Here is a 25,095-nt window from a genome sequence, read left to right as displayed (position 1 = left end):
TCCCTCTCTAAGGACATTGTGGGTCAACCCACAGCAGGTGGACAGCAGCGGCTAAGGAAGGCAGCTCACCCTCACCTTCTCAAGACGCAACTAAGGATGGGCAATAAGACCTTGGATGACCCACCAGCGACACCCACATCCCAAGATTTTAAAAATTCCCAGAGGAAGGCCATTCAGCCCATTCATCCCGTACTGAGTCAATCTGACTCCCTGGCTCCTTCAGCCAGAGCTGTGTAAGCCCATTCTCCTTCAGGTATTTATACAAAGTTACAGTTGAATCTGCTCCCACTTCCCTTGAGGACAGCCCAGATCATGGCAACTCTCTGAGGAAAGCGTGTTTGTTCAGGAAGCCTTTGGTTCTTTTCCAAACACCTCAAATCTAATGGACTCCTGGTCACCAATCTTGTAGGCCTGAATCCGATCCTAACAATACCTAATGGGAAGTGAGAGGCTTTTTATTTAAAACCCCTGCTGGTTAAATCACATTGCACTCTGCCATTCACACAGTCTGTAGGGTACGTAGGGACTGGAGGTCTTATGGAAAAAGGATGAGGGAGCTATGGCTTTCCTCATTGGAGCGAAGAAGGATGAGAGGTGACTTGATAGAGGTGTACAGGATGATGAGAGGCAGAGATAGAGTGGGTAGCCAGAGACTCTTTTCCCAGAGCGGAAATGGCTATCATGAGGGGGCACACTTTTAAGGTGACTGGAGGAAAGTTTTGGGGAGATGTCAGAGGTAGGTTCTTTTCTGAGAGAGTGGAGGGTGCGTGGAATGCACTGCCAGCGGTGGTAGTAGAGTCAGAGACATTAGGGATATTTAAACGACTCCTGGATAGACACATGGATGATAGTAAAATGTGGGGTATGTAGGTTAGTCTGATCTTAGAGTAGGATAAAAGGTCGGCACAACATCGAGGGCCGAAGGGCCTGTACTGTGCTTTATTGATCTATGTTCAATGTTCTCTGTCTCTGTTCTAACTTGAGACCTGAAGATAATTCTCTAAAAGCCCAAGAGGTACCTAACTAATAGCTTCACATCCCAGAACATAGGGAGCTTCTCCCGCTTCCCCTTATTCTACATTCTCCATCCAAGTGAGACAACCTCTTAGCATTTCCCCCTTAAGGACATTGTATGTTTGAATGGGGGAATCATTTCCCATCCTCCTGAACTCACATGAACCAACTCACATTTTGAATGAGCATTCTACACTAGTTGAATAGATTTGAGGGGCTGAATGGCCTACTTGATTTTGTATGTTCCTCGCTGCACAATGATATTTCAGGTAGCTGACAAGCATGAGAGAACAAGAGGCCATTGAGGTGCCTCGATTTCAAATAAGAATGCGCAGCTAATCTCATCTCTGTAAACAGTGTCCCTGCCTCTTGGATGGGGACCCAGGCTTAATTCCCACCCGTCGTGGAGATGTGTTATAATGTTGAATTGCAAATGGCTAATGGTTGCATAAATAACCAGCAAGATCCCAACTGTGATCTCGATCCGGTAGCTGAATATTGCTAATCCCACCAGCCTGGAAAGCTGAGCTCTCCCTAACAATGCAGTCCCACAGCTGAAACCCCATGTTGTTTTCTGATTATAGAACCCCAATTGTATCATGATGGATGGGGGTAGGCTGGCAGAGTGATATTGTCACTGGACAAGGCTGGTTCTCTGGGCTCACAGGTTCAAATCCCACCTCACACAGCTGACAGAATTTAAATTGAAAAGCTGATGGAAACTGTCATCAGTTATTCCAAAATCCCATCTGGTTGGCTTTTGGGAAGGAAATTTGCCATCCTTACCTGGTCTGGGCCTACAACTCTAGCAAGCCATTCTGTTCAGAGACAATGAGGAATGGTCAACAGGCACTGACCTTGCCAGTGACACTCTCATCTCATGAATGAATAAAGATAAAGGCAGCTGATGGTTGAGAAATTGGATTTCAGTAAATGTTACAAATAGACAATGGCTACTTGAGGCACTTACTCGTAAGAAGAGAGCTATCTTCAAATAAAGCTGGGATGTGAATTTTCTTAATAGCTAGTTGGCAGGCATCCTGCAGAATGTATTCTGTTGCAGCACATTTTTCACATTTTTTGGGTTCGAGCCAGTGTGAACCTGTATGAATAATCTGATTAGCATAAACTCACAGACTCACAGACTCTGATTGAGATCTTTGACTTCTAATGGACAAGTCATTCCATGCTTTTCTTCTGTGTAGCCGGCAGCGTCTCTGTGTTGCTTCTCCTTTCCCCAGCCCCAGGGAGACATCTGCTACATTAATTTGTGTCGAACTATGAATTGTGTATCGACGTCTTTGGCTCCCAACATCAGACTTACTCATTACTGACGAAGCTCCTTGTGTAAGTGATTGTTACTGCTGTGGTTTCCAATTGTGTGTGTACACACACACACATGTATATGTCTGTTTGTGTGTGTGTGTGTGTTGGAGTGTATGTGTGTATTACTGTGTGGTGTATCTGTGTGTGTACATGTGTCTGTGTGCATGAGTGTGAATAGGGGTGACTGTATGGATGGATATGTGTAAGAAGGTGAGTGTATGCAAACACGCATCAGTGTGATTGCATTATGTTCTTGTGTGTGCGTGTTGGAGTGTGTGTGCGCGTGTTGGAGTGTGTGTGTGCGTGTTGGAGTGTGTGCACGTGTTGGAGTGTATGTGTTTGTTAGAATATGTGTGCGCATGTTGGAATGTCTGTGTGCATGTTGGAGTGTGTGTGCATTTTGGAATGTGTGCATGTTGGAGTGTGTGTGCATGTTGGAGTGTGTGTGCATTTTGGAATGTGTGCATGTTGGAGTGTGTGTGCATGTTGGAGTGTGTGCGCATTTTGAAATGTGTGCATGTTGGAATGTTTGTGCATGTTGGAGTATGTGTGCATGTTGGAATGTTTGTGCATGTTGGAGTGTGCATGCATGTTGGAGTGTGTGCGCATGTTGGAGTATGTGTGCATGTTGGAATGTGTGCATGTTGGAGTGTGTGTGCATATTGGAGTATGTGTGCGCATGTTGGAATGTTCGTGCATGTTGGAGTGTGTGTGCATGTTGGAGTGTGCATGTTGGAATGTGTGTGCATTTTGGAATGTGTGCATGTTGGAGTGTGTGTGCATGTTGGAGTGTGTGCGCGTGTTGGAGTGTGTGCATGTTGGAGTGTGCATGTTGGGGTGTGTGCGCGTGTTGGAGTGTGTGTGCATGTTGGAGTGTGTGTGCATTTTGGAATGTGTGCATGTTGGAGTATGTGTGCATGTTGGAATGTTTGTGCATGTTGGAGTGTGCGTGCATGTTGGAGTGTGCATGTTGGAGTGTGTGCACGTGTTGGAGTGTGTGTGCATGTTGGAGTGTGTGTGCATGTTGGAGTGTGTGTGCATGTTGGAGTGTGTGTGCATTTTGGAATGTGTGCATGTTGGAATGTGTGCATGTTGGAGTATGTGTGCATGTTGGAGTGTGCATGTTGGAGTGTTTGAGTGTTGGAGTCTGCGCGTGTTGGATTGTGTGCATGTTTGAGTGTGTGCGTGTTGGAGTGTGTGCGTGTTGGTGTGTGTGTGTGTTGGAGTGTGTGTTTTGAAGTGTGCACGTGTTGGAGTGTGCGTTTGGGAGTGTGCGTGTTTTGGAGTGTGTGCATGTGTTGGAGTGTGTGCATTGGAGTGTGTGTGCATGTTGGAGTATGTGCGCATGTTGGAGTGTGTGTGCGTGTTGGAGTGTGTGTACATGTTGGAGTATGTGCGCATGTTGGAGTGTGTGTGCGTGTTGGAGTGTGTGTGCATGTTGGAGTATGTGCGCATGTTGGAGTGTGTGTGCGTGTTGGAGTGTGTGCGTGTTGGAGTGTGTGTATGTTGCACACCATAAGAATGTCCACAGTAGTGTGTGTGTGCAGCTTGAGTAGGAGTGTGTGTTTAGCTTAGTAAAGTTATGCTCTGCTTTTCTTTCAAATCTTTCTTTCTTGATGCCGTGGAGGATCAATGCTGTCTGAGCCCAGAGGGTCTGATGCTTCTCCCTGAAGGATCTGATTCTGTGTCTGAGGATTCACACAGTGTCTAACTGATACCGCATCCAATGGACAGATGGGTGAATGGGCTGACTGTTTGTACGATGTCTTTCCATTACTTCCCGAGCATTCCTCAATCTGTTTTTGAAATATGGGAATTGTCTCTGTGCTCACTTGCCCTGATCCAACAACACTGTCATTTTAAAATTCCCAACTTTGTTTTCAACACCTTCCATGATCTCTCTCTCTCTCTCTCTCTGTGTCTCCATCACCTCCTCCAAGCCCATAGCCCTCTGAGATATTTGGCTTTTTCCTCCTGCTCATCCTGATCTTCACCATTAGCCATGTGAGTTCAGCTGCCTGTGCCCCAAGCTCTGCAATTCCTTCCCTAAACCTCTCCATCTCACCCTTTTCCTTTAACACATTCAGTAAAACTGACTTCTCTGATGAAGCATTAATCACCTGTCCTTGATATCACTTGCTGTAGCTCAGTATCAAATTGTGTTTGATAACACTCCTGTCAAATGCCTTGGGATGTGTTACTGCATGAAGTGCGCTACATGAATGCAATTTGTTCTGTTGAACCAGGACAGCAATGCTAACGTTGCCATTTATTTACCTGATTTTCCAACGTGATATCATCTAATCTCAGTTTAAATCAGTTTGAAGTATTCTTCAAAGTGGATTAAATTGGCCTTCATGTACTGCCAGCCTCAGAACCTTTCAGGTCAACCCTTGTGTTATAAAGCAGTCCCTGGTTCTGTGGGAATGAGCTGTACAAGATGGTTGTAATGCAGATTTTAACATTCAATGTTGCTGCAATGTAAAATGTTGCAAGGTTGGGACTGGCCAGATTCTAAGGCAAGCGACTTTGTGGAAGAAGATGACTGAAGGAGAATTAAGGAGAAAGATGATTTTGGGCAGTCAGACTGGAGGCCTGTGACCAGTGGAGTGCCACAAGGATTGGTGCTGTGTCCACTACTTTTCATTATTTATATAAATGATTTGGATGCGAGCATAAGAGGTATAGTTAGTAAATTTGCAGATGACACCAAATTTGGAGGTGTAGTGGACAGCGAAGAGGGTTACCTCAGATTACAACAAGATCTGGATCAGATGGGCCAATGGGCTGAGAAGTGGCAGATGGAGTTTAATTCAGATAAATGTGAGGTACTGCATTTTTGGAAAGCAAATCTGAGCAGGATTTATACACTTAATGGTAAGGTCCTAGGGAGTGTTGTTGAACAAAGAGACCTTGGAGTGCAGGTTCATAGCTCCTTGGAGTCGCAGGTAGATGGGATAGTGAAGAAGGCATTTGGTATGCTCTCTTTCATTGGTCAGAGTATTGACTACAGGAGTTAGGAGGTCATGTTGCAGCTGTACAGGACATTGGTTAGGCCACTGTTTGAATATTGTGTGCAATTCTGGTCTCCTTCATATTGGAAAGATGTTGTGAAACTTGAAAGGATTCAGAAAAGATTTACAAGGATGTTGCCAGAGTTGGAGAATTTGAGCTACAGGGAGAGGCTGAACAGGCTGGGGCTGTTTTCCCTGGAGCATCGGAGGTTGAGGGGTGACCTTATAGAGGTTTATAAAATTATGAGGGGCATGGATAGGATAAATAGACAAAGTCTTTTCCCTCTGGTCGGGGAGTCCAGAACTAGAGGGCATAGGTTTAGGGTGAGAGGGGAAAGATATAAAAGAGACCCCTAAGGGACAACTTTTTCACGCAGAGGGTGGTACGTGTATGGAATGAGCTGCCAGAGGAAGTGGTGGAGGCTGGTACAATTGCAACATTTAAAAGGCATCTGGATGGGTATATGAAGAGGAAGGGTTTGGAGGGATATGGGCCGGGTGCTGGCAGGTGGGACTAGATTGGGTTGGGATATCTGATCCATATGGATGGGTTGGACTGAAGGGTCTGTTTCCATGCTGTACATCTCTATGACTCTATGACTCTGCAGTTGGAAGTGGGAGGGCTAGGAGGAACTGAAGAGAAAAGTGAAAGAGTGTGAAAAGTGAAGACGTGAGAGAGGAAGCTACTCTTCACCAAATCCTGACCACAACGTGTTTCATTCATCGGTCTGTTCACTGTCAATGATTGCCTCCTGCAGGTGCGCACTTAACCCTGCTCTGATTCGGCACAGCACAGGAGCTGATAGGCTTTTGAAAGGATTTGGGGAGTAAGCAGGAACGGGGCACCTCAGTTGGATGATCAACTGTGATCATATTAACAGTGGAGCAGGTTGGAAGGGCTGAATGGGCTATTCCTGCTCCTGTCATGTGCATATCTCTTGGTCACACGTTGGTACCTTCTCTGTGTGTTAGTGAATGAGTTCAGGTTGGGCTCCATGGACTGTATCCAATCCTGACTACCTTGTGCTCTCACGTTCACTCTCTACTGCTTTCACTGGAGACCTGATCTTTGTCTTCCAACCCAGCTTCTCCCAAGCTCTTACCGCTCAAGAGAACAGATGCATTTATTTATATTGCATTTAAGTGGCACCTTTTCTGCACTGGCTGAAATGTCAGAAATGGAATATAGATAACCCTGGGAATTACAGACCAGGCAGTCTTACATCTGTGGTGTGCAAAGTATTGGAGAGAATTCTGAGAGGCAGGATTTACGATTACTTGGAAAACCATAGTTTGATTAGAGATGGTCAGCATGGCTTTGTGAGGGGCAGGTTGTGCCCCACAAACCTTATTGAATTATTTGAGGATATGACAAAGCACATTGATGAAGGTAGAGCAGTGGATGTGGTGTACGTGGATTTTAGCAAGGTGTTTGATAAGGTTCCCCATGGTAGACTCATTCAGAAAGTAAGGCGGCATGGGTTGCAAGGAAACCTGTCTGTCTGGATACATAATTGGCTATCCCATAGAAGACAGAGGGTGGTGGTAGATGGAAAGTATTCAGCTTGGAGCTCAGTGGCTAGTGTGTTCCGTAAGGATCGGTTCTGGAACCTCTACTCTTTGTGATGTTTATAAATGACTTGGATGAGGAAGTGGAAGGGTGGGTTAGTAAGTTTGCCGATGATACAAAGGGTGGTGGAGTTGTGGATAGTGTGGAGGGCTGTTGTAGGTTGCAATGGGACATTGACAGGATGCAGAGCTGGACTGATAAATGGCAGATGGAGTTCAACCTGGAAAAGTGTGAAGTGATTCATTTTGAAAAGTCAAATTTGAATGCAAAATACAGGGTTAAAGACAGGATTTTTGGCAGTGTGGAGGAGCAAAGGGATCTTGGGGTCCAAGTCCATAGATCCCTCAAAGTTATCACCCAAGTTGATCGGGTTATTAAGAAGATGTATGGTATGTTGGCTTTCATTAGCAGTGGGATTGAGTTTAAGAGCTGCGAGGTTATGCTGCAGCTCTATAGACTGGATTAGTGGTGCTGGAAGAGCACAGCAGTTAAGGCAGCATCCAACGAACAGCGAAATCGACGTTTCGGGCAAAAGCCCTTCATCAGGAATAAAGGCAGTGAGCCTGAAGCGTGGAGAGATAAGCTAGAGGAGGGTGGGGGTGGGGAGAGAGTAGCATAGAGTACAATGGGTGAGTGGGGGAGGAGATGAAGGTGATAGGTCAAGGAGGAGAGGGTGGAGTGGATAGGTGGAAAAGAAGATAGGCAGGTCGGACAAGTCTGGACAAGTCAAGGAGATAGTTACTGAGCTGGAAGTTTGAAACTAGGATGAGGTGGGGGAAGGGGAAATGAGGAAGCTGTTGAAGTCCACATTGATGCCCTGGGGTTGAAGTGCTCCGAGGCGGAAGATGAGGCGTTCTTCCTCTAGGCGTCTGGTGGTGAGGGAGCGGCGGTGAAGGAGGCCCAGGACCTCCATGTCCTCGGCAGAGTGGGAGGGGGAGTTGAAATGTTGGGCCACGGGGCGGTTTGGTTGATTGGTGCGGGTGTCTCGGAGATGTTCCCTAAAGTGCTCTGCTAGGAGGCGCCCAGTCTCCCCAATGTAGTGGAGACCACATCGGGAGCAACGGATACAATAAATGATATTGGTGGATGTGCAGGTGAAACTTTGATGGATGTGGAAGGCTCCTTTAGGGCCTTGGATAGAGGTGAGGGAGGAGGTGTGGGCACAGGTTTTACAGTTCCTGCGGTGGCAGGGGAAAGTGCCAGAATGGGAGGGTGGGTCGTAGGGGGGTGTGGACCTGACCAGGTAGTCACGGAGGGAACGGTCTTTGCGGAAGGTGGAAAGGGGTGGGGAGGGAAATATATCCCTGGTGGTGGGGTCTTTTTGGAGGTGGCGGAAATGTCGGTGGATGATTTGGTTGATGCGAAGGTTTGTAGGGTGGAAGGTGAGCACCAGGGGCGTTCTGTCCTTGTTACGGTTGGAGGGGTGGAGTCTGAGGGCGGAGGTGCGGGATGTGGACGAGATGCGTTGGAGGGCATCTTTCACCATGTGGGAAGGGAAATTGCGGTCTCTTAAGAAGGAGGCCATCTGGTGTGTCCTATGGTGGAACTGGTCCTCCCGGGAGCAGATACAGCGGAGGCGGAGAAATTGGGAATATGGGATGGCATTTTTGCAAGAGATAAGGTGGGAAGAGGTGTAATCCAGGTAGCTATGGGAGTCAGTGGGTTTGTAAAAAATGTCAGTGTCAAGTCGGTCGTCACTAATGGAGATGGAGAGGTCCAGGAAGGGGAGGGAGGTGTCAGAGATAGTCCAGGTAAATTTAAGGTCAGGGTGGAATGTGTTGGTGAAGTTGATGAATTGCTCAACCTCCTCTCGGGAGCACGAGGTGGCGCCAATGCAGTCATCAATGTAGCGGAGGAAGAGGTGGGGAGTGGTGCCGGTGTAATTACGGAAGATCAACTGTTCTACATAGCCAACAAAGAGACAGGCATAGCTGGGGCCCATACGTGTGCCCATGGCTACGCCTTTGGTCTGGAGGAAGTGGGAGGATTCAAAGGAGAAATTGTTAAGGGTGAGAGTCCTATTTAGATCACACTTGGAATATTGTGTTCAGTTCTGGTTGCCTCATTATAGAAAAGATGTGGAAGCTTTAGAGGGTGCAGAGGAGATTTACCATGATGCTGTCTGGACTGGAGGGCATGTCTTATGAAGAAAAGTTGAGGGAGCTAGGGTTTTACTCATTGGAGCGAAGGAGGATGAGAGGTGACTTGACAGAGGTGCACTAGATGGTGAGAGGCAGAGATAGAGTGAATAGCCAGAGATTTTCTCCCAGGGTGGAAGTGGCTTTCACGAGGTGGCATCATTTTAAGGTGATTGGAGGAAGGTTTAGGGGAGATGTCAGAGGAAGGTTCTTTACACAGAGAGTGGTGGGTGCTTAGAATGCACTGCCAGCAGTGGTAGTAGAGTCAGATACTTTAGGGATATTTAAGCGACACTTGGATAGGCCCATGGAAGATAGTAAAATGAAGGGTGTGTAGGTTAGTGTGATCTTAGAGTAGGAAAGAAGGCCAGCACAACACCGAGGGCCAAAGGGCCTGTATGCTATGCTGGACTGTTCTGTGTTCTATTGTGTAGATGTTAAACAATCTGCCCTCTCAGATGTTTGTAAAAATCCCACAGCCAGCGTTTCAAAGAGAAACAGGAGAGGTTGCTATTTGTTCTGGTCAATATTCATCTCTTGGTCAACATCTCAAAGGTAGATCATCTGGTTACGACCGCATTGCTGTTTGACTTCAGAAGAATCATATTGCACTCGAACGTTAACTCGGTTTCTGTCTCCACAGATGCTGCCAGACCTGCTGAGTTTCTCCAGCACTTTCTGTTATTGATTTAGATTTCCAAAATCTGCAGAATTTTACTTCCAGCTGTTAGTGGGAGCTTGCTGTGCCCAAATTGTTGACTTTTAACTGTCCTCTGGGCAATTAGGAATGGGATTACATGCTGTCCTAGCCAGCGAGTGACAGAAAAGTTGGCTCCCACATTTGCTTCTGTGCAACAGGAGAGTGAGCACAGTAATGGATGTGAAGCACTTTCCAATATCCTGAGATTGTGCAAGGTGCTACACGAATGCAAGATCCTTCCTCTTTCACACACCAGTGCTCTGTGTAATTGGGACGGTGAGTCAGAGCAGCCTTAAAGGATTTGACTCTGAATAATTGAATTCACACACGTTGTGGTTTCATGGGGAGCGCGATGGGAGGAGTTTGGTGTAATCTGTGCTTCTCCCTGCAGTTCCCTGACTCCCTGAGTCTCTGGTGGCCGCACTGATAATTGCTTCCATTATCAAATCCCCTCATTAAAACTGTTGCAAGTCATGTTGCCGTGTTGTTGTTGTTGCTGTGTTGCTATGGAGCTGAACTCTGTCATGGTCTGTCACCAGTCCATGTCTGTGCCATGTGGAGAGCTAGCAGAGTGGGAATGGCCTGGTGCTGGGCTGGAGGACCTAACAGTTGGGATTGGAAATGCTGACCAGCGGGAGGAGAATGTTTAGCTCACTTTGCATTTCCTTGGCTCATGCAGATTGAAGATTTGATTTCTCTTTGTGCGGAATGCATGTCAGCAGGTTTCCAGGATGTCTGTCACTGACTCTGTTTTTAAAAAGGAAAACTATTTAACCCGTGAGGTTTGTTAATGACTGATAGGCCTGTCTAATCAGAGCAGGGCTGTAATATAGAACAGAGCAAAGACCATGGAACAGTATGTAGACAGACCCTTTTGCCCACCATGATGCCATTCTATACTAATCCCACCTGCCTGCTCACAGTCTATGTCTCTCTGCTCGCTGCCTGTTCACGTGTCTGTCTAAATGCCTCTGAAACGCTGCTATTGTATTTGACTTGACCTCCTCCTCTGGCAGCATCTACCACCCTCTGTGTACAAAACGTCACTCACACATTCTCCTTTAAACATTTCCCTTCCCGTCTTAAACCTGTGCACCTCCCCCCCCCCGCCCCCCACAGTATTTCCACCAATGGATAACAACTCCGTCCTGTCTATGCCTCAGAATCCTACAGACTTCTATCAGGTTGTCCCTCAGCCTCTGACACTCGAATCAAAACAAAGCAAACGCAGGGACTCAAACTTCCCAAGAGTCCTGCCACTTACTGCATACTTTTCTCTTGCATTTGACCTCCCAAACTCCATCACCTCACACATATCCGAATTAAACTCCAGCTGCCATTTCTACACTCAACTTCCCAGCTGATCTACATCCAGCTGTATGCTTCGAAAACTTTACTCACTATCCACAATTTTCACGACTTACTAATCAGACCACCTACATTTTCACCCAAATCATTTATATAAATTGCAAACAATGGGGCTCCCAGCACTGAACCCTGCTGTACACCCACAGGTACAGATCTCCAGTCAGAATAACACCCCTCCACAGCTACCCTCTGCCTTACATGACCAAGCCAATTTTGTGCGCAGCTTACCAACTCACTGTAGATCATAGAATCATAGAATCCCGACAGTGTGGGATCCCACATGACCTAACCTTCTGGACCACCCTACCATGAAGGACCTTGTCCAATGTTTTAGTAAAGTCCACGTAGACAACATCCACTGCCCTATGTTCATTAATCATCTTTATCACTACCTCAAAAAAGCTCAATCAGATTTATGAGACAAGACCTCCTCCCACACAAAACCTATCCCTAATAAATCCATTCTTTTCCAAATGCGAATAAATCCTATCTATAAGAATTCTTTCCAATGATTTCCACCACCCCCCCCCCCCCCCCCCCCGTCCCCGTCCCCGCCCCCACCCCCACACCATGTCAGGCTCAGTAGCCTATAATGTCCTGGATGATCCCTGTTTGTGTCTCTCCTGGTTCAGTGCTTGTAACCAATAACATGCTTCACTGTTACCCAACACATATTAACATCAGGAATTCATTCTTCACTACCAGAACCGTACAGTAATAAAAGGAGAAATGTAGCGGGAACTCTGGAAAGGTTGAATACTGGATCACAGAAGGGCAGCCAAGAGAATCAGAACCACAAGGAAACCATTCAGCCTATCTGTGTCTGTGTTAACCCTCCAAGGGAACAATTCATGCTCCACCTGCTTCCCATAATCCTGCATTTTCTTCCTTTTCTAGACATAATCCAATTCCCACTCAAATGCCTTGATTGAACCTGCACTCATTCTTAGGCAGTACATTCTATGCTCCCAAAAAGCTCCTGACTTCATCTTATTATTGTTTTTAATCATTATTATTATTTGAAGAATTCCCTTTTCCTCATCTATTTATCTGGCTCCTTCTAACACATCAACATTGTTCACTCAACCAGTCCTTTCAGCAGCAGGTTCCTCCTTCCTCGATGAAGAGAATTCTCCCAAATTCCTGATTGGATTTATTCATGATGGCCTTATATTTCTGGTTACTAGTTCCTGTCTCCTCCACATACAGAAACGTATGCTCTCTCTTCACCATATTAATTAAACCTTTTCATAATTTTAAAGATTTCTAATAAGTCACCTGTCAGTCTTCTCTTTTCTGGAGCAAACAGCTCCAACCCAAGCAGTCTTTCCTAATTTTTAAATAAACATTCAGTTCTGCTAGCATCTCGGTCAATCGTTTTTGCACCTTCTCCAGTGTCTGTCTATCCAGAGGTATTCCTGTCCTCCAAAGGGTGTGCACTGATACTGAAGCAAAATCCGGCAGATGCTGGGAATCTGAGACAAAGACGGAAGGTGCTGAAGAAACTCAGCAGGTCTGGCAGCAACTGTAGAGAGGGAAACAGCGTTAATGTCTCAGGTTTGATATGAAGAATGGAAGTTGCCTTTTGAATGTAAATCTCCTGCTCTCTGAGGAATAACCTGCGATGATAGATGGGGTCTGGATGTGGGAGACAGCCTGTATCAGCTGATTAACTCTCAGAACCCAATGCTAGCTGCAATGTCCTGACCAATCGTTCTTCCATTTGATTTATTTTCATCCAGATCGGTTTGGTAACACTCTCCCCGAATCACAAAGAGGGTGGGTTAAGATCCAATTTAAATACGAGTACACTGTTGATGCCGATAGGTCAGTGAAGCACTGAAGGAGCGTTGTGTACAGTAAGGGTTCTGGAAGAGTTAACGTTGAAGGTATATTAAGCTCCACCCAATCTGATGATGCCAGTCGGTATTATGGTGGAGAGAAGAGCAAGTTTATATAAGGTGTCGATGGAGATAGACATGTCATCTCTGGTTCCTGATAATTGTGATGATGTCTAACTAATCGATTGTATCTATTGCCTTTGTGCAGTAAACTACCAATGGCTTCTTCTTCATCCTCTCTTGTGGTCTGTCCTCTATCGCTGATAATTAGACTCAGCATACAGAGCAGGATCGGGGACAGTGACCTATCAGAGGTTTGTACCCAGAGCCTAATGTTTACAGAGGAAGAATCTCCTGCTCTTCTTCAAAGAAGTGGCACCTCAGAGGGAAGACCAGTCTACATTTAATATCTTAATTGAAAGATAGCACCTAGAACAATGCAGCACTCCCTCTGCACTGCACTGAGATGTCAGCCTAGATTTTGTGCTCCATACTGTGGAGGAAGTGGTATTTGAACCCATGATGTATTGGTTGAGAGCTGAGAGTACTGTATGAAAAAATCCTGGGAAGCACCTCATGTGAGGATTTAAACAAAATAGCACTTACCCTTCTCTTTCTTCCTTTCAGGATATCCAGGAGTGTGAAGGAGCCATTGTAAATGATGTGATCATGGACAACACAAGCAGAAACATGGTTAGCCAAATGAAAAAATCGCAGAAAATCATTCAGGTAAGACATGTTAGTTGAGCAATAACAGTGACTGAACTTGAGTATTTGCAGTCAAAGTTTGATCTTTAGCCAAAGTCCGCGCAGACAGCCGATTCTGAGGTACAGCGGTTCAGTGAAATACAAAATATCAGCACAGACACAACATCACCTGCTGCAGGTTCATTGTAACACTGCCAGCCGTGAGTCAGTGTGGAGCCCTCTTAACAATGAAAGCTTCACTCCAGACACCTGAGCACAAAATCCACACCAATACTGCCAGTGTGGTACTGAAAGGAATGCTACGCTGCCAGAGGTCCTCTCTGCCAGATGAGACTTAAGCACGCTCACCTGGACATAAAGGATCCATGGCACTATCTTGAGGAAGAGGAAGAGAGTCTCCTGGTTAATATTTTTCCATAACTAATTCCCCTTAAACAAATTACATGGTCAGCCTTATTATTGTTAGCAAGAGCTTCTTGTGTGCCAATTGAATGACAAGAACCTTCAGCATTTCATGTGGAATGCTCTGCACCAAATGCGGTACTGTATTGTGAAAAGTACTGTGAAAATTGAGTTTTTCTCCGTGTGCAGTCACGAGCACAGGTTAGTGAGTTACCTTTTAGCCGCTTGCATGAAATGGATCAGTCTGTCTCTCATTCTCTCCAACATCTGCCTCCCACTCAAAATCCTTTGGCACATTCTGAAGTAGTGCAAGCATTTGTAAAAGTGCAAATGTTTTCTTTTTCTAAAGTGTAACAAGAAACAAGTGTGATTTTCATAAGAAGTGTTGATAAGTATAGACAAAACTTTAAGGGAAGAAGCAGTTGATCAAAGAATGTTTCCTCTTGTGAGCAAGACAACGGTGAGGAAGCACAGTTTAAAAATAAAGGAGCCTCTCATTTAAGGAGGAGATAAGGAGGATTTAAAAATTTTGACAGAGGCAGGAACTATTGCAATATTTAAGAAGTATTTAGATGAACACTTTAAATGTCATAGCTACAAGGTTATGGGCCAAGTGCTGGGAGTGTTAGAGTAGATAGGTGCTTGATAGAATCATAGAGTCATAGAGATGTACAGCACGGAAACAGACCCTTCGGTCCAACCTGTCCGTGCCGACCAGATATCCCAACCCAATCTAGTCCCACCTGCCAGCACCTGGCCCATATCCTTACAAACCCTTCCTATTCATATACCCATCCAAATGCCTTTTAACTGTTGCAATTGTACCAGCCTCCACCACTTCCTCTGGCAGCTCATTCCATACACGTACCACCCTCTGTGTGAAAAGGTTGCCCCGTAGGTCTCTTTTATCTCTTTCCCCTCCCACCCTAAACCTATGCCCTCTAGTTCTGGACTCCCCAACCCCAGGGAAAATACTTTGTCTATTTATCCTATCCATGCCCCTCATAATTTTATAAACCTCTATAAGGTCACCCCTCAACCTCCGATGCTCCAGGGAAAACAGCCCCAGCCTGTTCAGCCTCTCCCTGTAGCTCAGATCCTCCAACCCTGGCAACATCCTTGTAAATCTTTTCTGAACCCTTTCAAGTTTCACAACATCTTTCCAATAGGAAGGAGACCAGAATTGTACGCAATATTCCAACAGTGGCCTAACCAATGTCCTGTACAACCGCAACATGACCTCCCAACTCCTGTACTCAATACTCTGACCAATAAAAGAGAGCATACCAAACACCTTCTTCACTATCCTATCTACCTGTGACTCCACTTTCAAGGAGCTATGAACCTGCACTCCAAGGTCTCTTTGTTCAGCAACACTCCCTAGGACCTTACCGTTAAGTGTATAAGTCCTGCTCAGATTTGCTTTCCCAAAATGCAGCACCTCACATTTATCTGAATTAAACTCCATCTGCCACTTCTCAGCCCATTGGCCCATCTGATCAAGATCCTGTTGTAATCTGAGGTGACCTTCTTCGCTTCTACTGCACCTATGGCTGATATGAATATAATGGGCCAAATGGCCTCGTTCTATGCTGTAATACTCTATGACTATTATTGAATGGCGAAGCAGACTTGAGGGGCTGAATGGTTTACATGTGCGTCCATTTGTATGTAATTAACTTGCCTGTGTTGTGACCCACACTCAGGTGATGAATCTTGTCCGAAATTGGTGAGTCTGAATTTGGAAAGTTACCTTAGGTACTCATTCCGGAACATTCCCCATTGAGGGGATTTTGTAACCATATGAACCAAAATATCTATATATATCTCTGTGCTAAATTTTTACAATGTGTGTTAAATAACAATCAAAGTTCATGTTAAGTGGAATTCAGACAGGAGGAGACCTAGACATGGTATTCTTTCATGGAAAATGGGTGTAACTCACAAGGCCAGCATTTATTACCCATCCTTAATTGTCCTTGAGTGGGATGCTGGAAAAGCACAGCAAGTCAGGCAGCATCCGAGGAACAGGCGAGTCGATGTTTTCGACATAAGCCCTTCATAAGCCTCATTCCTGATGTAGGGCTTATGCCTGAAATGTCGATTCTCCTGCTCCTCGGATGCTGCCTAACCTGCTGTGCTTTTCCAGCAACACACTCTTGACTGATCTCCAGCATCTGCCGTCCTCACTTTCTCCTAACTGTCCTTGAACCCAGTAACTTGCTATGGGGCAACTGAGAGTTGGCAGGATTGGTAAGCTCTTTGATTTCAGCATCTCATCCAGGAGTCAGTATCCTTAACAGCACAGCACTCACCTGCTCCAGCACTTAGACTGTCAGTCTTGGTTACATGCTCAGATCTCTGGAGTGAGACTTAAACTCCCACTGAGTGAATTACATTGTTAAATGTGATTTCCTGCCTTTACCCACAATGCTCTCTGGTGGGCCCCACAGTCACTGATTAAATACAGGTATCAGATGCCATCACTGATACTGAACAATACCGTGTCTGTCGGACTGTTGAATGAACCTGTTGATTTGGTTTGATTGATTTGATGTGATTTATTATTATCACTTGTACTGAGATACAACAAAAGGTATTGCTTTGAACGCTTGTTGGATGTGAGAGTTTAGGGAGAGTTTATGTGTTACTGAGGATTATATCTGCAATAAATCCCATTGGTTGCAAATCCTACCAGATCGAATGGATCAGTTGGAGAGACAGTTAGAGGCAATGAGAAATTTACAAGAGCAAGGGGGTGCGATGGATGGCAGTTACAGGAAGGGGGAAAAGTTGCAGATACAGTTGCAGTGATGGGTTAACTCCAAGAAAGGTAAGAGAGGTAGGCAGCTAGTGCGGGAGTCTTTTGTGGCTATCCGCATTTCAAACAGGTATGCTGTTTTGGAAATGTAGGGTGTGATGGATTCTCAGGGGAATTTAGCACGAACAGCCAAGTTTCTGGTATTGAAACTGACTCTAATGCAACGAGGGATACGTCAGGTTCCAAGAGATCAATTGTGTTAGGGGATTCTCTAGTCCGAGGCAGAGACAGATGTTTCTGTGGCCAGAAGAGAAATGTCAGAATGGTGTATTGCCTCCCTGGTGTCAGGATCAAGGATGTCTCAGAGAGGGTGCAGAATGTTGTCATGGGGGAGAGGGGCCAGCAAGAGGTCATTGTCCACATTGGAGCCAATGACATTGGAAGGGAAAAGGATGAGATTCTGAAGGGAGAATATAGAGAGTTAAACAGGAATTTAAAAAGGAGGTCCTCGAGAGTAGTAATATCTGGATTACTCCCGGTGCAAAAAACTACTGAGGGCAGGAATAGGAGGATAGAGCAGATGAATGCATGGCTGAGGAGCTGGTGTATGGGAGAAGGATTCACATTTTTGGATCATTGGAATCTCTTCTGGGGTAGAAGTGACCTGTACAAGAAGGACGGATTGCACCGAAATTGGAAGGGGACTAATATACTGGCAGGGAGATTTGCTAGAACTGCTTGGGAGGATTTAAACTAGTAAGGTGGGGGGACCCAGGGAGATAGTGAGGAAAGAGATCACTCTGAGACTAGTACAGTTGGGAAAAGGGGTGAGTCAAACAGTCAGGGCAGGCAGAGACAAAGCAGAGAACAAGGTAGGACTAATAAATTAAACTGCTTTTATTTCAATGCAAGGGGCCTAACAGGGAAGACAGATAAACTCAGGGCATGGTTGGGAACATGGGACTGGGATATCATAGCAATTACGGAAACATGGCTCAGGGATGGGCAGGACTGGCAGCTTAATATTCCAGGATACAAATGCTACAAGAAGGATAGAAAGGGAGGCAAGAGAGGTGGGGGAGTGGTGTTTTTGATAAGGGATAGCATTACAGCTGTGCTGAGGGAGGATATTCCCAGAAATACATCCAGGGAAGTTATTTGGGTGGAACTGAGAAATAAGAAAGGGATGATCACATTACTGGGATTGTATTATAAACCCCCCTAATAGTCAGAGGGAAATTGAGAAACAAACTTGTAAGGAGATCTCAGCTATCTGTAAGAATAATAGGGTAGTTATGGTAGGGGATTTTAACTTTCCAAACATAGACTGGGACTGCCATAGTGTTAAAGGTTTAGATGGAGAGGAATTTGTTAAGTGTGTACAAGAAAATTTTCTGATTCAGTATGTGGATGTACCTACTAGAGAAGGTGCAAAACTTGACCTACTCTTGGGAAATAAGGCAGGGCAGGTGACTGAGGTGTCAGTGGGGGAGCACTTTGGGGCCAATGACCATAAGTCTATTAGTTTTAAAATAGTGATGGAAAAGGATTGACCAGATCTAAAAGTTGAAGTGCTAAATTGGAGAAAGGCCAATTTTGACAGTATTAGGCAAGAACTTTCAAAAGCTGATTGGGTGCAGATGTTCGCAGGTAAAGGGACGGCTGGAAAATGGGAAGCCTTCCGAAATGAAATAACGAGAATCCAGAAAAAGTATATTCCTGTCAGGGTGAAAGGGAAGGATGGTAACTATAGGGAATGCTGGATGACTAAAGAAATTGAGGGTTTGGTTAAGAAAAAGAAGGAAACATATGTAAGGTATAGAAAGATAGATCGAGTGAATCCTGAGAAGAGTATAAAGAAAGTAGGAGTACACTTAAGAGGGAAATCATTAGGGCAAAACGGGGACATGAGATAGCTTTGGCAAATAGAGTTAAGGAGAATCCAAAGGTTGTTACAAATACATTAAGGACAAAAGGGTAACGAGGGAGAGAATAGGGCCCCTCAAAGATCAGCAAGACGGCCTTTGTGTGGAGCCGCAGAAAATGTGGGAGATATTAAATGAGTATTTTGCAGCAATACTTACTGTGGAAAAGGATATGGAAGATATAGACTGTAGGGAAATAGATGGTGACATCTTGAAAAATATCCATTTTACACACGAGGAAGTGCTGTTTGTCTTGAAAAACGTAAAAGTGGATAAATCCCCAGGACCTGATCACGTGTACCCTAGAACTCTGTGGGAAGCTAGAGAAGTGATTGCTGGGCCTCTTGCTGAGTTATTTGCATCATCGATAGTCACAGGTGAGGTGCCAGAAGACTGGAGTTTGGCTAATGTGGTGCCACTGTTTAAGGAAAGAGGTAAGGACAAGCCAGAGAACTATAGACCGGTGAGTCTGACGTCGGTGGTGAGCAAGTTGTTGGAGGGAATCCTGAGGGACAGGATTCCCTGTCCCTCAGGATGCACATGTATTTGGAAAGGCAAGGACTGATTAGGGATAGTCAACATGGCTTCGTGCGTAGGAAATCATGTCTCACAAACTTGATTGAGTTTTTTGAAGTAACAAAGAAGATTGATGAGGACAGAGCAGTAGATGTGATCTATAAGGACTTCAGTAAGGCATTCAACAAGGTTCCCCATGGGAGACTGATTAGCAAGGTTAGATCTCACGGAATACGGGGGGAACTAACCATTTGGATACAGAACTGGCTCAAAGGTAGAAGACAGAGGGTGGTGGTGGTGGAGGGTTGTTTTTCTGACTGGAGGCCTGTGACCAGTGGAGTGCCACAAGGATCGGTGCTGGGTCCTCTACTTTTCGCCATTTATATAAATGATTTGGATGCGAGCATAAGAGGTACAGTTAGTAAGGTTGCAGATGACACCAGAATTGAAGGTGTAGTGGACAGCGAAGAAGGTTACCTCAGATTACAACAGGATCTGGATCAGATGGGCCAATGGGCTGAGAAGTGGCAGATGGAGTTTAATTCAGATAAATGCGAGGTGCTGCATTTTGGGAAAGCAAATCTTAGCAGGATTTATACACTTAATGGTAAGGTCCTGGGGAGTGTTGCTGAACAAAGAGATCTTGGAGTGCAGGTTCATAGCTCCTTGAAAGTGGAGTCTCAGGTAGATAGGATAGCGAAGAAGGCGTTTGGTATGCTTTCCTTTACTGGTCAGAGTAATGAGACCAGGAGTTGGGAGGTCATGTTGCGGCTGTGCAGGACATTGGTTAGGCCACTGTTGGAGTATTGCCTGCAATTCTGGTCTCCTTCCTATTGAAAGGATGTTGTGAAACTTGAAAGTGTTCAGAAAAGATTTACAAGGATGTTGCCAGGGTTGGAGGATTTGAGCTAGAGGGAGCGGCTGAACAGGCTGGGGCTGTTTTCCCTGGAGTGTCGGAGGTTGAGGGGTGACTTTATAGAGGTTTATACAATCATGAGGGGCATGGATAGGGTAAATAGACAGTCTTTTCCCTGGGATGAGGGAGTCTAGAGCTAGAGGGCATAGGTTTAGGGTGAGAGGGGAAAGATATAAAAAAGACCTACGGGGCAATGTTTTCACGCAGAGGGTGGTACGTGTATGGAATAAGCTGCCAGAGAATGTGGTGGAGGCTGGTACAATTGCAACATTTAAGAGGCACTTGGATGGGTGTATGAATAGGAAGGGTTTGGAGGGATATGGGCCGGGTGCTGGCAGGTGGGACTAGATTGGGTTGGGATATCTGGTCGGCATGGACAGGTTGGACTGAAGGGTCTGTTTCCACGTTGTGCATCTCTATGAGCTGATGACTCTAAATCATACCTTACAGAAGTACATCAGTGTAATAGAACAGAATGCAGAATATAGAGATCAACTCTACAGTATGAGAGATCTGTTCATCAGACTGATAACACGGGGAACTGTTCTTAAATCTCTTGGTACGTGTTTTCAATCCTTTGTATCTTCTGCCCGATGGAAGAGGGTGGAAGAGAGGATAACCAGGGTGGGAGGGCTCTTTGATGATGTTGGCTGCTTTTGTGAGGCAGCAGAAAGTGTAGATGAAATCATCAAGTCAAACAGCATGGAAACAGCTCCTTTGGTCCAGCCAGTCAATGGAAGGAAGGCTGTTTGTTGTGACGGACTAGGCTGCGTTCACAACTCTCTGTAATGTCTTCTGGTCTTGGGCAGAGCAGCTGTCATACCAAGCTGTAATGCCTCCAGGTAGAATGCTTTTGTTGGTGCATCTGTAAAAATTGGTAAGAGTCTTTGTGCTGAACCTCCTTAGCCTTGGAGGAAGTACTGTCAGTTCTTCTATAATGCCATGGTTGTGTTCTTGTGCAGATTATAGAAAAATTGCGCTTTAGCAACAGTGCTTAAAGTGTCGGCAATGTAATCGCAAGAAAAACTAACACATGGTTTAAAAGTTCACATTGTAGAAACAGCATCCCCAATTCATCAATCGTGTTACAATGAATTCATGTTGATGAAACATGCGTTATAGCAGAACGATCTGTCGAGGCATTGATGTGCTTTGTTACTATAACGTCAATGTGGGTGGACCAGGACTGATTGTTGGTGATATTTACTCCTAGGAACTTCACACTCTCCACCACCTCCACCCCAGCCCCAGCGATACATGCAATTGATACACCATTACATGTACTGACTGCAAAACGATTTCTTCATCACGCTGCTGTGTTCCAAATCAGTTTCACTGTAATAGGATCATGTTAATCTTATTAGTGCAGCTATTACTTTGGAGATAGTGTGTCCCCCACTCCTCGTAATGGGATGGAAGGATTTTCTCCAATCAGAAAGTTTCCACATGATGCATGGATGGTGCCCCTGGCCGGTGAATTTAAACAATATGGGGAGTGTTTACAACTCTGCGAATAGTTACTCACAACAGACAGTATGGGAGAGTATTTAATTGAGGGAGGGGAAATTATACTGATCTTCAACTGGAGCTGTGGAATATAAATTGGGAATAATTGCTCTACGGGAAAAACACAGCAGAAATGTGGAGGCTGTTTAAGGAGCACTTGTTGCAAATGTTGGATAACTTTGTCCCACTGAGACAGGCAAGGAATGGTAAGGTGAGGGAGCCTTGGATGTCAAGAACAGAGGAGCTCCTCATCGATAGGAGGAAGGAAGCTTCCACAAGTTTGAAGAAACAGGGGTCTGGCACAGCTTTAGAGGATTACATGGTAGCTCAGAAAGAACTGAGGAGAGCTCGGAGGGGACATGGAAAAGCCTTGGTGAGAAGGATTAGGGAAAACCCAAAGGTGTTCTACACTTACATGAGGAATAAAAGAATGATCAGAGAGGAGGTAGGGCTGATCAGGGATAGTGAGGGAACATGTCCTGGAGTCTGAAGAGGTAGGGGAGGCCCTAAATGAGATTTTTTACTTCAGTATTCATTAGAGAGAGGGACCTTGCTGATAGTGACAACACCGTGGACCAGGTTAATAAGCTTGAACAGATTGATGTTAAAGAAGTGAATGTGCTAGAAATTCTTGGAAGCATCAAGATAGATAAGTCCCCAGGGCCAGAGCAGATATATCCAAGGGTACTACGGGAAGTGAGGAATGAGACTGCTGCATCTCTGACGGTGATCTTTGCATCCTCACTCTCCACGGGAGTAATACCGGATGATTGGAAGGAGGTGAATGTTGTTCCTCTGTTCAAGAAAAGGAATAGGGAAATCCCTGGGAATTACAGACCAGTCAATCTTACATCTGTGATAAGCAAGGTACTTGAAAGGATTCTGAAAGATAGGATTTATGAGTATTTGGAAAAACATAGTTTGATTAAAGGTAGTCAGCACGGCTTTGAGAGGGGAAGGTCATGCCTCACAAGCCTCATTGAGTTCTTTGAGGATGTGACAAGTTGATGAAGGTCGAGCAGTGGATGTGGTGTATATGGATTTCAGTAAGGCATTTGAAAAGGTTCCCCAAGGTAGGCTTATTCAGAAAGTTAGGAGATATAGGATACAGGAAAATTTGGCTGGCTGGATTCAGAAATGGCTGGCCGAAAGACGACAGCGAGTGGTAGTGGATGGAATGTATTCTGCCTGGAGGTCAGTGAGCCGTGGTGTCCCGCAGGGATCTGTTCTTGGGTCTCTGCTCTTTGTACTTTTTATAAATTACTTGGATGAAGAAGCGGATGGGCTAGTAAGTTTGCTGATGTCACAAAGGTCGTTGGTATTGTAAATGGTTTCAAGGGCTGTTGCAGGCTCCAACAAGACATTGACAGGATGCAGGAGAAAGTGAGGACTGCAGATGCTGGAGATCAGAGGTGAAAATGTGTTGCTGGAAAAGCGCAGCAGGTCAGGCAGCATCCAAGGAACAGGAGAATCGATGTTTCAGGCATAAGTTCTTCTTCAGGATGAAGCTGGCCTGAGAAGTGGCAGGTGGAGTTCAACCTGGATAAATGCGAAATGATTCATTTTGGGAGGTCAAAAGACAGAACTCTTGGCAGTGTGGATGATCTTGGGCTGCACATACATAGATCCCTCAAAGTTGCCACCCAAGTTGATCGGGTTGTTAAGAAGGCGTATGATGCTTTGGCTTTCATTAACGGGGGATTGAGTTTAAGAGCCGCAAGGTTTTGCTGCAGCTCTATAAGACCCTAGTTAGACCACACTTGGAATATTGTGTCCAGTTCTGGTTGCCTCATTATAGGAAGGGTGTAGATGTTTTAGAAAGGGAGCAGAAGAGATTTATCAGGTTTACCAATGCTGCCTGCATTGGAGGGCTTGTCTTATGAAGAAAGGTTGATTGGGCTAAGGCTTTTCACACTGGAGAGAAGAAGGAAGACAGGTGACTTCATAGAGGTGTACAAGGTAATGAGAGGCATAGATAGAGTAGATAGTCAGAGACTTTCCCCCAGGGCCAAAATGGCTGTCACGAGGGGGTCATAATTTTAAGATGATTGGAGGATGGTGTAGGGGAGATGTCAGAGGTGGGTTCTTTACACAGAGTGATGAATGCATGGAATGTACTGCCAGCAGTGGTGGTAGAGTCAGAGACATTAGGGACATTTAAGTGACTGCTGGATAAGCACATGGATAGTTGTAAATTGAGGGGTGTGTAGGTTAGGTTGATCTTGGATTAAGATAAATGCTCGGTACAATATCGAGGGCCGAAGGGTCTGTACTGTGCTCTACATTTCACACACACACACCTCCCTCCCCTGATGAGGTAGTGCCCCTGCCTCTGAGCCACGAGGCTGGGTTCAAGTTCCACCTGCTCCAGAGGGTGCTATAACATTTCAGAACGGGTTGATTACAAAGCAGACCCTCATCAACACAGTTCGCAGTAATTCAGAAACGACCGTGGAGGTGCTGGTGTTGGACTGGAGTGGACAAGGTCAACAGTCACACAACACCAGGTTATAGTCCTTCATCGAAGGGACAGTGCTCTGGAAGCTTATGATTTCAAACAATCCTGTTGGTGTCGTGTGACTTCTGACCTAATTCAGAAATAGTCAGTGCCTTCAGGCAGCTGGGTAGAAAGCCTTGGGGATAAACCAGAAAGTGAGATTTCTCTCTGCTGCAAATGGACAGATTGTCCAATGGGTTAGTCTGGAGATTCCGGGGCGGGGGGGTAGGTACAACGCTCAGATATATCATTCAGCCACAAGGCAGTTCAGTCTGCTGCAAAATGTGACATCAAGGAATGTAACAACTATTAGGCACTACCAGGCTTTAGCGGGTGGGTGGAAGGGAAGTCAGCATCTGTGGGATTGTAGTTGCCATGGCGTTATGAGCTGTCAGGTATTACCTGGGCACTATTAAAGAGAAACGAATGGCGTCTTGTTGCAGGTACATGCTCAGTGAGTGGTGTTCCTACTGAGTTCAGACCACTTTTAGGAATCTTGCATGCCGCCTGGGTGTTCCCATTACATGCTGTACTGCTTGGCAGTGCCAAGTGTTAAATGAGACATTAAACTGGCACTGACGATACCGTCTCATGTAGCCATAGAGAATCGCCCAGCAAACCCATGGAAGTTCTCTCCCAGTGTCGTGGCTAATACTTATCTCTCACTCAGAATCACTCCAACAGCGTCTGTCGTTATGTATCATGTGGCTGTTATGGGAACTTGCTGTGTGTCAATTGGCTGCTGGGTTTCGTACATCGGTCGCAACACTTCAGAACCTCATAGATTGGCTACAAAATGCTTTGGGGGAGTCTTCAGGTCATGAAAGGTGCTATATCAATGCAAGTTTGTTCCTTTTCATTAGCCTTCACATTAGCAGCATCAGAAACAGATC

The 25,095-nt window shown here is 45.4% G+C and overlaps 1 protein-coding gene across 21 annotated transcripts in view; it reads left to right on the top strand.

Annotated features, from left to right (window-relative positions):
- phldb1b (pleckstrin homology-like domain, family B, member 1b) overlaps nucleotides 1-25,095 on the top strand; it is a 375,430-nt gene that overhangs the window by 98,575 nt on the left and 251,760 nt on the right. For 20 of the 21 annotated variants that reach the window (XM_072593429.1, XM_072593428.1, XM_072593422.1 and 17 more), the window contains exon 2: nucleotides 13,599-13,700. In XM_072593429.1, coding sequence (XP_072449530.1) covers nucleotides 13,599-13,700 — 102 coding nt within the window. Of the gene's footprint in view, nucleotides 1-2,271; nucleotides 2,362-13,598; nucleotides 13,701-25,095 lie in introns of those variants that run through there. The other variant, XM_072593433.1, reaches the window with a different exon arrangement.

This window comes from Chiloscyllium punctatum, chromosome 23, assembly GCF_047496795.1.
Source record: "Chiloscyllium punctatum isolate Juve2018m chromosome 23, sChiPun1.3, whole genome shotgun sequence".
Taxonomy (NCBI): Eukaryota; Metazoa; Chordata; class Chondrichthyes; order Orectolobiformes; family Hemiscylliidae; genus Chiloscyllium; species Chiloscyllium punctatum.
Note: the sequence above shows the minus strand (reverse complement) of the source record. Positions and strands in the feature narration are given on the sequence as shown.